General features: G+C 35.3%; 1 protein-coding gene and 1 pseudogene across 1 annotated transcript; both read right to left on the bottom strand.

Annotated features, from left to right (window-relative positions):
- Window positions 1-950: 950 nt before the first annotated feature.
- LOC120218644 (kinesin-like protein KIN-7N) lies at window positions 951-5,360 on the bottom strand. Its single transcript, XM_039215573.1, has 17 exons — window positions 5,203-5,360; window positions 5,036-5,125; window positions 4,823-4,941; window positions 4,616-4,729; window positions 4,451-4,532; window positions 4,305-4,372; window positions 4,131-4,208; window positions 3,883-4,025; window positions 3,689-3,791; window positions 3,478-3,558; window positions 3,214-3,282; window positions 3,082-3,141; window positions 2,841-2,987; window positions 1,991-2,260; window positions 1,783-1,869; window positions 1,488-1,646; window positions 951-1,391 (listed from the first exon to the last, which is right to left on the bottom strand). The coding sequence occupies exons 1-17, from the start codon at window positions 5,345-5,347 to the stop codon at window positions 1,032-1,034; spliced, it is 2,175 nt and encodes a 724-aa protein (XP_039071504.1). The 5' UTR covers window positions 5,348-5,360; the 3' UTR covers window positions 951-1,031.
- Window positions 5,361-5,501: 141 nt separating this feature from the next.
- LOC120218417 lies at window positions 5,502-9,607 on the bottom strand (annotated as a pseudogene).
- Between the last annotated feature and the right edge of the window lie 4,680 nt (window positions 9,608-14,287).

Consider the following 14,287-nt stretch of genomic DNA (forward strand, 5'->3'; position numbering starts at 1 on the left):
TTCGTCCAAGACCCAAGTCTTAACCCATAATGGTGTAACCTAATCAACTTGACCCAATGAACTAGATTCCATCTAAAATCCGACCTATATCAACCCGTCTAAATCGTCAAACTCAACCTATTCATGTGACCATTGACGTTGACCTTTGAGATTGTTAGTTGTTAATGGTTGGTTGTTGACTTTGACATTGATATGTATTGGCTTAATCTATAATTTTGATTCATTTACCCAAAATTATCTAGATGGGATTGGGAGTGAGCACTGTTGGTAAAGAAGCAAACCTGAGTCAAGCTAATTGGATTCCCATCTCTTGGGAAACTTCCACGGTTCGTCCTCTTGGTGAGGTATTGCATGGCACAAACAGCAACACCGCAGGCTGCAGGAACTCAGCCGCTCTTAGCCTTATGGCAGAGAGCCGGGATCATAGTCCTTGGTTCGGATCATCTCCTACAGGGGTCTTGCAAAAGACTACATTCGGTTCGCATTCGAATAGCAGTGCTTGAAGAAGTCCAAGAGCAGAGAATAACAAGAATGACCTTGGTTCCACCATTGTTCATTCCTCTTCTTAATTTTCCAGCTTTGTAACCACTTTATCGACCAGCTAAGTCCGTCAAAGAAGCAAAGAAATTCAAGCATGAATCTTATTTATGTTTGGCAAACATGAAACAATTGGTTAAGAAAGCTTAAATTATCATGTTAATCCCTTCAATTTTTGTAATTTTTACTTTGTACCTGTGATATATCAAATATAAATCGTTAAACTAATAAAGTGCAATCAGGCAAAGATGTTTGTACTGCTCGTGACAAAGGCTACAATTTCAATATAAAGTGAACCTGGAAGTTCTTTTTGAGTTCAATTCATGACCTATATAGTAGCTCTATATATTGGTCATCATGAAGTACAACAAAGGAATTTTTCTGTGTAGTGGAAATACACTAATTTGAAGGTATTTTTGGAGTTCCTTTTTTGCTTACTAAACAACATTCACACAACATATGAAAAGATTTATAGAATGTATAGGAAATAGAGTTCAGAAAATCAGGATCATAAAGGATGAAACCAAATATCCTAATAACATAATGAAAAATAAAACCATAATTGATAAATGGTATCTTGACCGGGGGGCTACCTTAAAGTTGCAGCTGCATAAGGGGGTCTTCGCTTGTTTATCATCAGTTTCAGATAGAATCAAGGATGTAATAGTGGTTTCGAGTCTTTCAGAAAGCGCTATGGTGCATTCTTGTATTCGAGAAATTTTCCCAGTTGAAGATTTGTGACCATCTATTGTGTTTGAAATATGAGTTTCCAATGCCGAGAAAAGGATTGGCACCATTTTACTTGTGCTGCAGAGCAGTTCAGTAGTTGAAGATTTCCCTTCAAATGTAGAACTCTGCCATGGCTCAAAAGAATGGAAGCATGCGTGTTAATACTCAATAACAAATTAGAAACAAAAATGTTGAAGGAGACTAATGTTACGCAATTTGACCTGCATCTTTGACAAAACTTCTTCATAAATATCCTTAAAACTTGCCACAGATTCAGACAGTCTTTGAGGAATTCCCCGAGCTAGCAATGCTTCTTGTTTAAGTTCAGACATTTCTCCCTTCAATCTATCATTCAATTGTATATGTTCTTCAAGCTTTCTCTGTGAATTCACCAGTGAAACAGTTACAGCATTGAAAGGCACATCAATGTATGAATCATCCAGAAATTCAGAGATGAAAATGTCAACAACTCAACTACTAAGGTGCAGCAACTTAAACTAGTAACTATTTACGGACCTGGAGTTCACTCTTCTCATCAGTGACAAGTTCTAGCAGTCGCTTGAGATTTTGGAGTTCCATTTTGTAGTTCTTATTCAAATAATTCTGAAAATGAACCATATGTTAAGTTGAACTTACGCAGATATCATGATAAAAAAATCATTTATATTGTAAAGCACATATAAAAACAATCGAAAGAAGAATGACTTTGAAATTATCAACTCACAGGAGTTGCATCTTCTGGTGGAAAGGATTGAACTTTTCTTGCAGGAGTTGCTTGAATTGAATCAAGGTTTGCAATATAACCCTTGTTTATTTTGAACCAAGTGTCTTCATCGGCTACATTGCTAAAAGAATCTGGAAGAGGACTGAAATCTGGCAACTGTGAATAATTCGATCTCTTGGCGACAAAGGCCTTGGGCGCTACTTTAAAACAAGGTGTTTTAAAATCATCTCCTTTTTCATTACATTCTTCTATTGGGCTTTCCATGGAGTCCTGCCCTCACCAAAAGTACATTTATAAATTGACCCAAAAATAATGAATAATTCTTTGATCGGTCAACTTCAATTCTGATGTCAAACTTCAGTATTAGAGATAAGTTTCCTAGAGACTATTATTCGCTATTTGCCGTAAACCAAGTTTAGAATTCATATATCTTTTACTGATTTCCAGATGATAAATGATATTTGCAGCCACAATTCAGTTACAACCTTCGTATGTAATTTTTTCCCATTAAAGTTTCACATTGCTGTAAATAAACATATGGCAACGGCATAATGGGAACATGTAATGCACAAATACATGAACTTCATTAATCTAAGATTTGTCATTTGTATCACTCCAAGAAAGCAGGATGACAAAACTACAAAAATTAAAGCTAAATTAAGTGTTGTGAAAGATGTCTGGATGGATTGCTCTCCAAATAAATGTTGCTATAACATGGCCAAACTAGGCAGTGATCTTCGAGTCTAGAAAGTAGGAACCACAATAAGATTGCAGCACAAACTAAATTTAGAAGCACACTGAAAAGAAACAGGAATCTCTATTCTCATTTTGCAGTTTGCGGAGGTTATACCTGACTTGAACTTCCATCACCATCAGAAACCAAACTACTTAGGTTTTCAATCATCATCAGCTGGCCTCTAAAGTACTCATCACGCTCTTTATGCGATCTTCTTTCTTCTTCTAGTTCCATTTCAAGCTTTTCACGCTCTAATTCATACTATAATTAGAATACAAGCATGTAAAAAATGTGTACGTTAATAGTTGGTCATACAATCCATTAATCCATGTTGCAAAATAAAAAAATAATGAACCTTAAGCATGTCATTCCTCAGTTTTAATATTTCTTGCTCCAGCACCTTAGCATGAGATCCCTGTAAAAAAGTAATGAAGAATTTTAGATTGCCTTTTAATTCTAATGTTAGTTTATGTCAACTGATCCTCACCTGGAGCTTCCTGCGTAGCTCCTCTATCTCCAACTTTTGCCTTTTCAGTAGGGCTGCATCCGTCAAAATCTAGAAAGAAGTTAAACCATGATTAGCATCATATCAATTCATATCAAATCAATTAAAACAAAATGCAAGGAAGAAAATTTGAATTCTTTCTCTGTCATGTATTAACATGATAATATTTCATGATTTATACAGGGCAGCATTGGAGATTCATGTATTAGGTGATAATCTGCTGAAATATAAGAAAAATTAACAAACCTCATTCACTTGAGCACAATTAGTGACTCGTTTGGCTCTGCTAGCGAAAAGGAGAGTTCCCTTCGTCTCCTCAGTGTGAATCTAAACATAGAATATCAAAATTAATCAAAATGCTCAGTTGAAAATGCCATTTCCGTCTCCCCTTCTTAAAAGAGATAAGAAAACAAAAAACAAGCATGAAATAGCACGCACATAGTCAATGGAAGCCTACCTCTTCAGGAGCTACAGTACATATAATTGAAGTTTTTGCATTCCCTCCTAGAGCAGGTTGAAGTATGCGGGTTAATTTACTGTCCCGATAAGGAATATGTGCCCTGTACATGTCAATAAATTCTATCATTAGAATATATTTATTCAATTCTATACAAATAACGTTACTTCCCACAGAATTTGCAAAGCAATTACCTTTGCTTTGCACCGTCACTAAGTTTGTTAATCACATTACCAAGAACCATTAAGCTCTTGTTAATATACTTTCCTTCCCTCAAACGTACTCCACCAGCTCCAGTCTTAGCAATCCGCTCAGAACCAGCCAAATCTACCAAATTCTACTTTCGAATAAAGGAATTAAAAATATATATATAAAAAAATTAATAGAACAAAGTAAAAACTATATAAAAGGGAAAAATTGTACAGTAATATAAGATACAAACCAAAACTGAGACGCGAATGGCATCACTGCTTGAATAATCATCAAAATAGCCTGTATCCTTTTCCTTGCTTTCTATCACCTAGTAATGTATATTTAATATAATGGTTACTAGAAGTAAACTTCAGGAAACAAGTAGAGTGATATTAACGTTCAACAATAAGTTAAAAGAACTTACAACTCTGAATATTGTATGAGACCTACTACTTCGTGCATTCATAGTTGTCTCACCAAAATGTCTGTTAACTGTAAGAAAAACGATATATATTTTTAAAAAAACCACTACCCATATTAACCAAGGGCAAACTAAGAAGTTTAAAGGACCTTCTCCTGACCCCAGGAGCTTCATCACTTGTTCTGCAGTGTTCACAATTTCTTCCCTAAGACCCGCAACGAAAATCCCGCGCTAAAAGAAACAAGAAAAATCAGTTAATTTTGTGCGTGATTGATAAAATTTTAAACTTTATCAAAGTTTAATCAATGGCTGACCTCCAAACTCTCATGAATCTGTAATTTCTGATTCTGGACAGCGAGAAGGTCGTTAATTTCTTCATTATAAATTTCCATGTAGGAGACTCGTATGAGAAACTCCCGATCTGAAATCTGGGAATTTAATTCAACACCAAGAAGAACAAGTTCAAAACTTCTGAACTAAATCGTAAATGCTTTTGAAAGAAAGAAATTTAGTTAAATTACCGTATTTATTTTCTGAAATAAATCGTTAACTGCTCGATGAATAATACCGGGGTCGCTAGATGAACCGTTCATAGTGAAGGTCTTGCCACTGCTCGTTTGCCCGTATGCAAAAGCAGTCCCTAAAACACAAATAAAACGTTGAAAAATTATACAAATTGATCATTTCTTGTACTAGATCATCAAAATTAGGGCAAAAAAAATAAGATTTAAAACCGTTAAAGCCGTCGACGGCAGCATGAATAATATCCTTAGTAAGTAGCTCGTACACCACTGAATTGGAGCAATTCTCATCGAATACATGATCTAAAAACGAACAAAACTTCAAGGAGTGAGAATTGGATTCAGAAAGGGGAAAAAAAGAAAGGGGAAATGAAACTCACCGAAAGCATAGGAAACACCAGAAATTGGGGAGCCTTGAAGCTTGTGAAGAGAAATTCGATTGTCTTCGACTTTCCAGAAGGCTCCAGAAGGATTTTCTTGGGTAATCGGAGGTCTCACTCGCACTGCTACGCATATCTTTTCCATTTTTCTTTTAAAATCGTTTGGGTGGCAGAGAGGAGATGGGGCGGGATATTTATCTGAATTGGATTTGAATGTTGTTAGTTGACGCAAATGCCCCTTAAGAATCAAATATAGGGTGGGTAGTCGGACCCAATAAAACGGGTTCTAGTGGACCGGTCTATTTGGCTAAAAGAATACCAACATCGCTTTGAGCATGAACTAAACAGATAAAGAAATTGTTGATATTTTTAAGGTTTCGAGTTCGAGTATCATAAATATTATGATTTAAGCGTTTAATGTCAAATAATTGAGAATTATTTTATAATTAATAATAAATAGAGAAAATAAAAAATGTCTTATAATATACGATTTTAACTAATTTTTTTTGGATATGCCAAAATGACAAACTAAATTTCAATGCGATCGATAATTCACAACGAGATCTTCGGTATCGCAAATCAGTTTCCAGATTCGCAACGCGAACTTCGACTATCGCATTGCGATTTACATATTCGCATTGCGATAGTCCAAGTTCGTGTTACGATAGTCGAAGTTCGCGTTGCGATTTATTCCAAATTTGTTGCGATAGTCCAAATTCGCGTTGCGATTTATTATAAATTCGTTGCGATAGTCCAAGTTCGCATTGCGATTTATTACAAATTCGTTGCGATAGTCCAAGTTCGCATTGCGATTTATTTCAAATTCGTTGCGATAGTCCAAAATCGCAACGACTGGTGGTATTACGATAGTCCAAATTCGTTGCGAGTCCCTTTTCGATGACTTCCTCACGGACAACCCGAATGCTTTTTTTCAAATCCTGTGAAAGCTTCCATAACAGAAACTCAGCTATAGATCTTATTGTTTGGAGGGTAACCCTCCCGGTCACATTTAGCACAAACTTCCTATTTCTTGGAATTGCCCATGTGGATGAGACCTTATCTGTAACCCCTAGACCCGGCCTATGCGTTTCGACTAAGTCTAGTGGATCACATTATGATTCTTTAAGACATTTTTCCGAAACTGTTATTCAAACAATGTAAAATCACATTATAAATGACATGAAATTATAATAAATCATACTATCAAAACCTAACTTGTAAATATTATACCAATAAGTAATAAATTAATTTAAAACATATCTTAAAAATCAAATCACGATAAACCGAATAGTAATAGTAAAAATGTCATCATATTAAAATCCCATACTTTAAAATAAGGTCCATGTCAACAAAATAAAGTCAACTTGCAAGGTAAAAACATTACAATCAGATATACTTCAAGAGATATGTTGATCCTCCAAGTGCTCAATCCAGGGTATCTAACCAACAGTATCTGAAAGGGGAAAAACATTTTCGAAAAGTGAGCTAGGCTCAGTGTGTCCCAATATTACCATAAAACCACTATAGGTACACTAAACATATCATAGTCCAAAAAGTCTCATAAAATTATACTGCAGTAAATCTCTTTAAAAAGCGTTACCCTAAGGGAACATCTTAGGGCCTGAGAGCCTACCCAAGATAGATTTCGGAGCCGTGAGGCCTACCTAAGAACACATCTTAGGGCCGCAGGGCCTACCCGAGAATGATCTCAGGGCCGCAGAGCCTACCTAAGAGTCACATTAAGTCCGTAAAATTTTCCAGCTTGATCAGAGCTGTACTTTATAAATTCGTATTCCAAAAATTCAATTGCACCGTGTTATAAATTCCATAAATCCATAAACATGGTAATCATATACCATTTCAAAACCAATATCAGATAACAGTCATAATCCATAAATAATCACATTAAATCGGTGCATCAACAATACGATAACCAAAGAATTCAGTGTACCACATATTAAAACAAATAAAACAGTTCAGTAATAAATAGGGAACACACCTCGATAATAGGTTCAAATCGTAGATCTACTGATTGCTGGTTTCACCACGCTCTGCTACAGTTTTCGAACCTAATTTATAGTAACACTATATTACTTATGGGTAACATAAATAAATATCTAAAATCATAAAATTTACGGGTCTTACGGGTGAATACTGGCATACGTGGTTTAACTGATCTAGAAGAGCTGGGCCGAGCTGTTGAACGATCCGGTGAGTCTCGTGCACCTTCAAATAACAATAATTTATCAGCCCCAAATCTTACTTAATTGTTCAAAGCTAAAATTCTTAAGTATCTAAGCATTTTCCGAGTTTGACTATCAATTTGGGGTATTTCGAGTCTGAATTTGGCCAAACGGATTGCGGAATCGGAATCAGGACGTCGAAAAATATAAAGTATGACTTTTCGAAAATCCAAATTCTTGGTCAAAGTCAAAGTCAACCACTTTGACCGTCGATTTGGAGACCTTCGGGTTTGAATTTGGTGAAACGGACTGCGGAAATGGATTTGGCACGTCGAAAACTATCAGGATAGGTATACTCGGAAAAGATTTACGGTCGTTTAATGCTCGGTCAAAGCCATTTTAAGTTTTGGTCAAAGAAAGTCAACGGTCAACGGTCGGGTCGGGTCGGGTCAACGGTCGGGTCGGGTCAGACCGGTCAAACCGGCTCAGACCGGTCAAACCGATTCAGACCGGTCAAACCGGTTCGAACCGGTTGAAACCGGTCAAACCGGTCAGAACCGGTTGAAAACCGATTAAACCGGTTTCCAGCAGCCACTCGTCCTGCGGCGGCGCGTGTGGCGCGTGAGGCGTCCTCCGGGGCCCTAAAAATCCCGAAAAAATTTCTAAAAATTATTTTGAGCGATTTCGAGATACTTACAACGATCGGTTCAAATTTTTGAACGGCGGAGATCTCGATTTCAAATCGGCCGAATCTTTGACTGCACCACCTCCTCACGCGCCGCCGTCTACGGCGGACAAGATTGACACCGGTGAACTCGGAACGGCACAAGGAACACGATGGTGCGGGAGGTGTCGTAAACAGAGCAACTATCAGCGGTGAATTTAAGATTTTCTCGGTGATAGAGCTAACAAAACCGTCGCTACTTTGACTGGAAATTCCCGACGTTTGGCCGCGTTTCGCTTCAATTAATTTGAAGGTTTTGCTCCTCGCTCGATGATGAACACAATGGTGGTTTCAAAACAACGATCGGAATTCGGACGGCGTCGGAATCGAGTTTGGAAGTTGTGTGCGTGAGGAAGGATTTGTGAAATTGATTTCTGTTTTTCAAAACAGAAATCACGCATATAACAATTGTCTGCCGACACTTCATGGTTAAATTCAGGGCTTGGTCCCTGAATTTTCTTTAACTTTAAAACAAGCTCCAAGTTTTAAAATCTTTCAATTCAGTCTCAAATTTTCGCCAAATTTTCACAATTAAACCCTCAAATTTTAATTAAATATTATTTTGAAAATCGGGTTGTTACATTATCAGCCCACCCATTGTTCTGATTCCCACCAAGTGAACCTTCGAGAAATGCTCCATCATCGAAACAGTCTCTCCTGCCACCGGCATTGCCACTCTGATAGACGATTGCACAAGTAGAACCCGAGTTCGAACTCGTCAAAGCTTGATGAGACGTTTTCACTAGCGTTTCCACTACACCGTTACAAACAGAACCCAAGAGGTCTGTCACTTTGCTTTGATGGTTTGGATTGGTCATCCCAGCAAACATTTCATCATAAGAATTGGTGTTCATGGTCTTGTCCATATAGACTGCAACAGCAGTGCTTACAAATCTCTGTATGCAATCAGCCATTAGCTCTTTACATTTATCGTCAGAAACCCATTTGGGCACATCAGATAACCCACCATTTTCACCACCACTGGAGCCAAATCCCAGCACCAGATTCCTAGTAAAGCTACCAACAATAACAGATACAAAACCAGTCCCAGAATCAGAAAAAACCTTATCCAATACCTTATCAGTCAAGCTTGAATTTGCCAATTCAGATGCATTCCCTGATTCTTGCTTACAGCCTCTCGAAACCCCAACTGTTAAAGCCTGAGTAGTACTAATTAAAGACTGGGAAAAATCACTGATCTAACAATCTTTGATATTTTCTTCAAACTGTTGGGAATTTGATCAGAATCAGATTTTATAAACTCCCTCAGGTCCTTGTAGACGACATTGATCGTCTCGGCAGAATCCGAGACCGATTCGGCGAACGAAACAAGAGCTCCGAAGAGCATTAGAAGCCTCTTCCTTTTCTTAACCATGGATGGTGAATTCAACACCTTGTAAACACCATAACCAGAAGCTCCACATATAGCTGACAGCATTAGCCATTTTTTCTTCCTACATGAAAAAGCCAACAACTCTTTCACTGATTGCACATCCATTGACAAAAACAAAAACCAAGAGCCATATGACAATTGGACTTGCAGAAAGAAGAAGAAGAGACAGAAACGATGGCGTAATTACATTCTTCCCTTTTCCATTTTTCCAGGAAGCCTGGGGGATTTTGTTTATATAGCAACTTGCTTTTGTTTCTTTTTTTTCTTAGTGAATTTAATTAATACTCAATGGTATGATACGAACATGGATATAATATATTCAAATTTGGGATTTTGTTGGAGGGGGTTTGGATTCATGATCTCTTGCAACTTGTTCTTGGTTTAAACAGGTTATATCTTTAAAAATCTTTAGCTTTTCTTAAGCACATTAATCAAGTAATTATTAATTTAAATAATCATTTGAAAGGAAAATGAAGCCAGATTTCAGGAACAAATAAATCTGATCTCAGAATTGAATATAAAAGCTCATGATACTTCCATCCATCTAATTTACATAGAAAAATATGAGAATCCAGTCTCATGAAACGTGATCTTTATGAGAGCTTAATATATATATATATATACCCCTAATTACATAGAAAAATATGGGTTAAAATACACTCTAACTTCTTGTACTCTTCATATATTTCAAATTTAGTCCAATTTTTATTCTAGGAATTTGATCTTTTTGTTTGTTTATATTAAAAATTTAAGTTTATTGGTGTGAAAAGTTGAGTTGTGACGGTCTTTGATAATTTATTTTTTTTGATTTGGACGAAGAGTCGCAATCAGTTGTTTTATAGAACAAAAGGAGAGAATAGTCGAACTGAAGATGACAGTAAACAATTATCAAGACAAAAAAAACCGAGAAACAGAGGTTAAGAGTAGCCAGAGAGAGAATATAAGCTCCTTTCTCCAACCTCGTAAACAAGCAGACAAATACACCTTTATAATTCTTAAATTGTCTTCAACGCTAAAAAAAATACACCTTTATAATTTATAAAGGTTCATTTGATGTATAATTCAAACCAAGAGCTTACTTGATTTTTTGATCAAATTAGAGAGGCTTATTTGATATATAAGCCTTTAATTTAGTCTCTAAGTTCAAAACTTTAAATTTAGGCTTAAATATACATTTGACCCCTCTAATTATACTTAAAAACCAATTGAATCATTATTTTCAATCACAGATTAATTGAAATCTTTTTTAAAAAAATGACTAATTAATCTTTTCTGGTTGCATTTGTCATTGATTATACTAACGACAGTTAAGTTTATTGACGTGACATCATCTGATTAGTTAAATTCGTTTCTTTTATCCATTAATTTTTTTCAATTCTAAATAATATTAATAACTATAAAAAATACAAAATTCTAACGGTTTCTGAAAGTATACATTTTTAACAATTTAACCTCATAATATCTAATAAAAATGATTAAATTATAATTTCCATTCCTATATCACACACCTTACCTATAAGTAGGGGGTTATTATGCATTTATTGTAGTTCAATGATTCATTTTAATTCAAATAATAAAAAGGATTATGAAAAATTATTTGATTTACAAATTATATAAACTTTAATTTACACAAATTTACCGAAAAGAAAGAGACTACTCCTAGCGGATCTAGAATCCATGATTTAAGAGAATATGAGAGAACAAATATGAACAACTTGACTAAAAGTACTCGCTCAATGTTTAGGATTTTAGATTGAAATAGATAAGTTGTGTAAAATAATGTGTATCAAATAATTATCCAACACTTATTACATAAATAATTAAATCACTCTTCTTTAATTATAACTCATGATGATGTTCCATTTTCTTACGCCATAAAATATCATTGAGTAAATTTATTTTAAATTTTAATTGAACCATGATTTCAAACCTATAAATGCAACTACATCGTGAATGAGTTGCATTCCAGACATATAATAGCTTACTATTTTGAGGCGTGTCGATTCTTGTATATTAAAGCATGCAAGCCCACACTACATTTATTAAGTATTCATGTAAATATATTTTGAAGTAAATTTAATTTTTTTTATAACAACAGTGCTGCTTTTATTGAGGAAGCCAAACCGTGTAACAGAAAAGGAAAAGCTGGTAGCAAAACCACCGGTAAAACTAAGAAGAAAAAACAGGTTACAGGACCAACCGTTTACAACATTGTTTTGAAAACCGGACCGAACTCGTCGGTTCAATCGGGAACCGAGTCTAGTTTAATCTAAATCGATTGAACCGCTATTAGTGAACTGATCAGAACCGTTGAATCGTTCGAACCGGACCGGCTGAAAACCGGAAAAAATCGGAAATTTTGTTTTTTTTTAAAAAAAAATTAAACCAAACAACGTCGTTTGTTAAACGAGCCAAGTAGAACTCGAGTATTGCTGAGCTCGACTCGAACTTGAAAACTTTAAAAGTAAGCTCAACTCGACTCAAACTCACAAGCTAAAAATTATCAAGTTCAACTCAAACTCGAAATATAATTTTGAAACTTGAATTCAAAAAGGCTTAAACTAAAAAAAATTTAGAATCTCGATTGAAGCCTAAAATTCGAGCTTGATTGAAGTGAAAGAATAGTTCACTCAATGCTCACAAAAAGACTCCATGATTTTAAATGTCAAATTACCTCTATTATTTATAGAAGTTAGTTGTGATGCTATTCTATGTTTCTTAACAATGTGAGATTGTTTTGTTCTCATATTTTTACTCTTTAGACTTTTGGGATGCTCTTTTATGTTTCTTAGCCATGTGAGATTGTTTTAAAAAAAATTAAACCAAACAATATCATTTTGTTATGATTTTTAACCCCAAATTTATTTTTTAATTATAGTTATATAATTATATTTATTATTTAATATGTTTTACCTTAAATATTATGTTGTAGTTAATTTGAATCATTTTGTTTCACTTAATTTTATGATTTTTAACTTATATATGTTATGACTTGCTTTGAATATGACTTGTGATATAAAAAATTATTTTTTATTAAATATTTTTGGTATTTTTATTTAATTTTTTAAATAATTATGACGTCGTCCGGTTCTTCCGACCGGTCGGATCGATTCGACCGGTTAAACCATTGAACTGATAGCATGACCGGTTTACTAACTGGACCGGTTCTAAAAACCATGGTTTACAACAAACGAAAAAAGAAAACCTGGTTACAGGACCAGTCCAATACCAAATCAAAAGGAAAAAGTAAAGCAAACTGATAGAGAAAATAAATAAAGAACGATAAAAATGGTCTTGGAACCTTCAAACAGAAACGAGTATGCGACGCAGCAAAGTTCATCTGAGGGCGAGCTCCTAACACAAGAAGCTAAGGTAATCAATGCATGCAGATGAAAACAAAACACAATCGGAGAGGAGTCTGGAATATGTACTCCGACAAGTGTTAGAGCACAAAGTCGAGCCTAATCAGGTGGATCTACCCACCACCTGTCACGAGCAACGACTGCTTCAATTTCAAGAGGAGCTTCCACAATCCACACCATCTGAGCTTGGAAAGAACGACCCTCCTTAGCTATGGCATGTGCTGCAGCGTTTTGGGAGCGACGAACAAAAGAGAAAGATAAGTTATCAAAAACCCTTGCCGTTTCATGGACATTCGAAACTATTGATCTAATTTCGGATTTATCATCTGTTGTACACATTTTCCTAATAACCATTTGAGCATCTCCTTCAACAATAGCACAACGGAACCCAAGATCACGAGTTAGACAGACTGCCTGCTCACAAGCCCAAGCTTCGGCTGCCTCGGGGTTGGGTATATTCTGATTAGGAATCGAATTCACCGCCATGGTAAGACCATTGTTGTTTCTAATGATAATCCCAGAAATTGATGACTTAGAGGACAAATCAAAACTTGCATCAAAATTAGTTTTTACCCAATTATTCGGCGGAAGTGCCGAATTTTTTTTTTCTAATTTAGTGTGTTGTCTAAACTCAATCAAGCACATCTATATCCTATTCAGAAATCAACATGCTATGATAGCTAAGACAAATTATCACTTTTCCAAACTTCACATAAATAATAGTGTTAACATAAATTATTTGCTTAAGATAATTCAATGAACTATAAATTTATGTAAATTAACTATTAATATAGACCGTCTTCTACATTACGAACAACCTTTCTTCTCACGCATAATGAAGACAGCACGTTACATTATCCAGTTGACGATTACCTATAAAAGTGAAAATATAGAATATTGTTTTATCATTAATGAACCCAACAAGAAGGATTGATAAGACAAAGAGTGGGAAAGTATTGTCCTTTGCCCAAGATCCCAGACCCCCACCAAGATATGGTTTCCCAAATTCTCAGGATGGCACAGCAAAAAAAAAAAAACACCTTCCATTGAAGATCTTATAGGGATACTCGTCGCCCAAAACAAACCCCAATATTTGCACTCACTATTTTATGCATGAATCACATTTTTGGTCGGTAGCTATCAGAGATAGCGTATTCTTACATTTGTATATGTTTTTTAAAATTTTAGAAATTCATTTTATAACGTAAAATTTTATATATGTGGATACTTAAACTTTTTTTTAGATGGAGAATGAAGCTTTCTTCTTGTTGTTTCCGTTCATTCAAATATTTCGTGACAATGACTGATCAAGTTGTTAGGCTATAGCTTACTGTGTACATGCATGTATTATAGCATGGCTTGTGGCAATCAGTTAGTTTAACTGCCAAATGTTGTTAGTCAGTTAAAGTGATTGTTAGCTTGA

The sequence above is a fragment of the Hibiscus syriacus genome, unplaced genomic scaffold, assembly GCF_006381635.1.
Source record: "Hibiscus syriacus cultivar Baekdansim isolate YM2019G1 unplaced genomic scaffold, ASM638163v2 tig00110198_pilon, whole genome shotgun sequence".
Taxonomy (NCBI): Eukaryota; Viridiplantae; Streptophyta; class Magnoliopsida; order Malvales; family Malvaceae; genus Hibiscus; species Hibiscus syriacus.

Bases quoted from the DNA above. Each gene is read 5' to 3' on its own strand.
- LOC120218644 (XM_039215573.1), bottom strand. From the start codon at position 5,347: ATGGAAAAGATATGCGTAGCAGTGCGAGTGAGACCTCCGATTACCCAA. The intron at 3,792-3,882 runs GTAATTGCTTTG...TGACATGTACAG, and splicing joins AGTGACGGTGCAAAGCAAAG to GGCACATATTCCTTATCGGG. The intron at 1,647-1,782 runs GTCCGTAAATAG...GTGAATTCACAG, and splicing joins ATGAGAAGAGTGAACTCCAG to AGAAAGCTTGAAGAACATAT.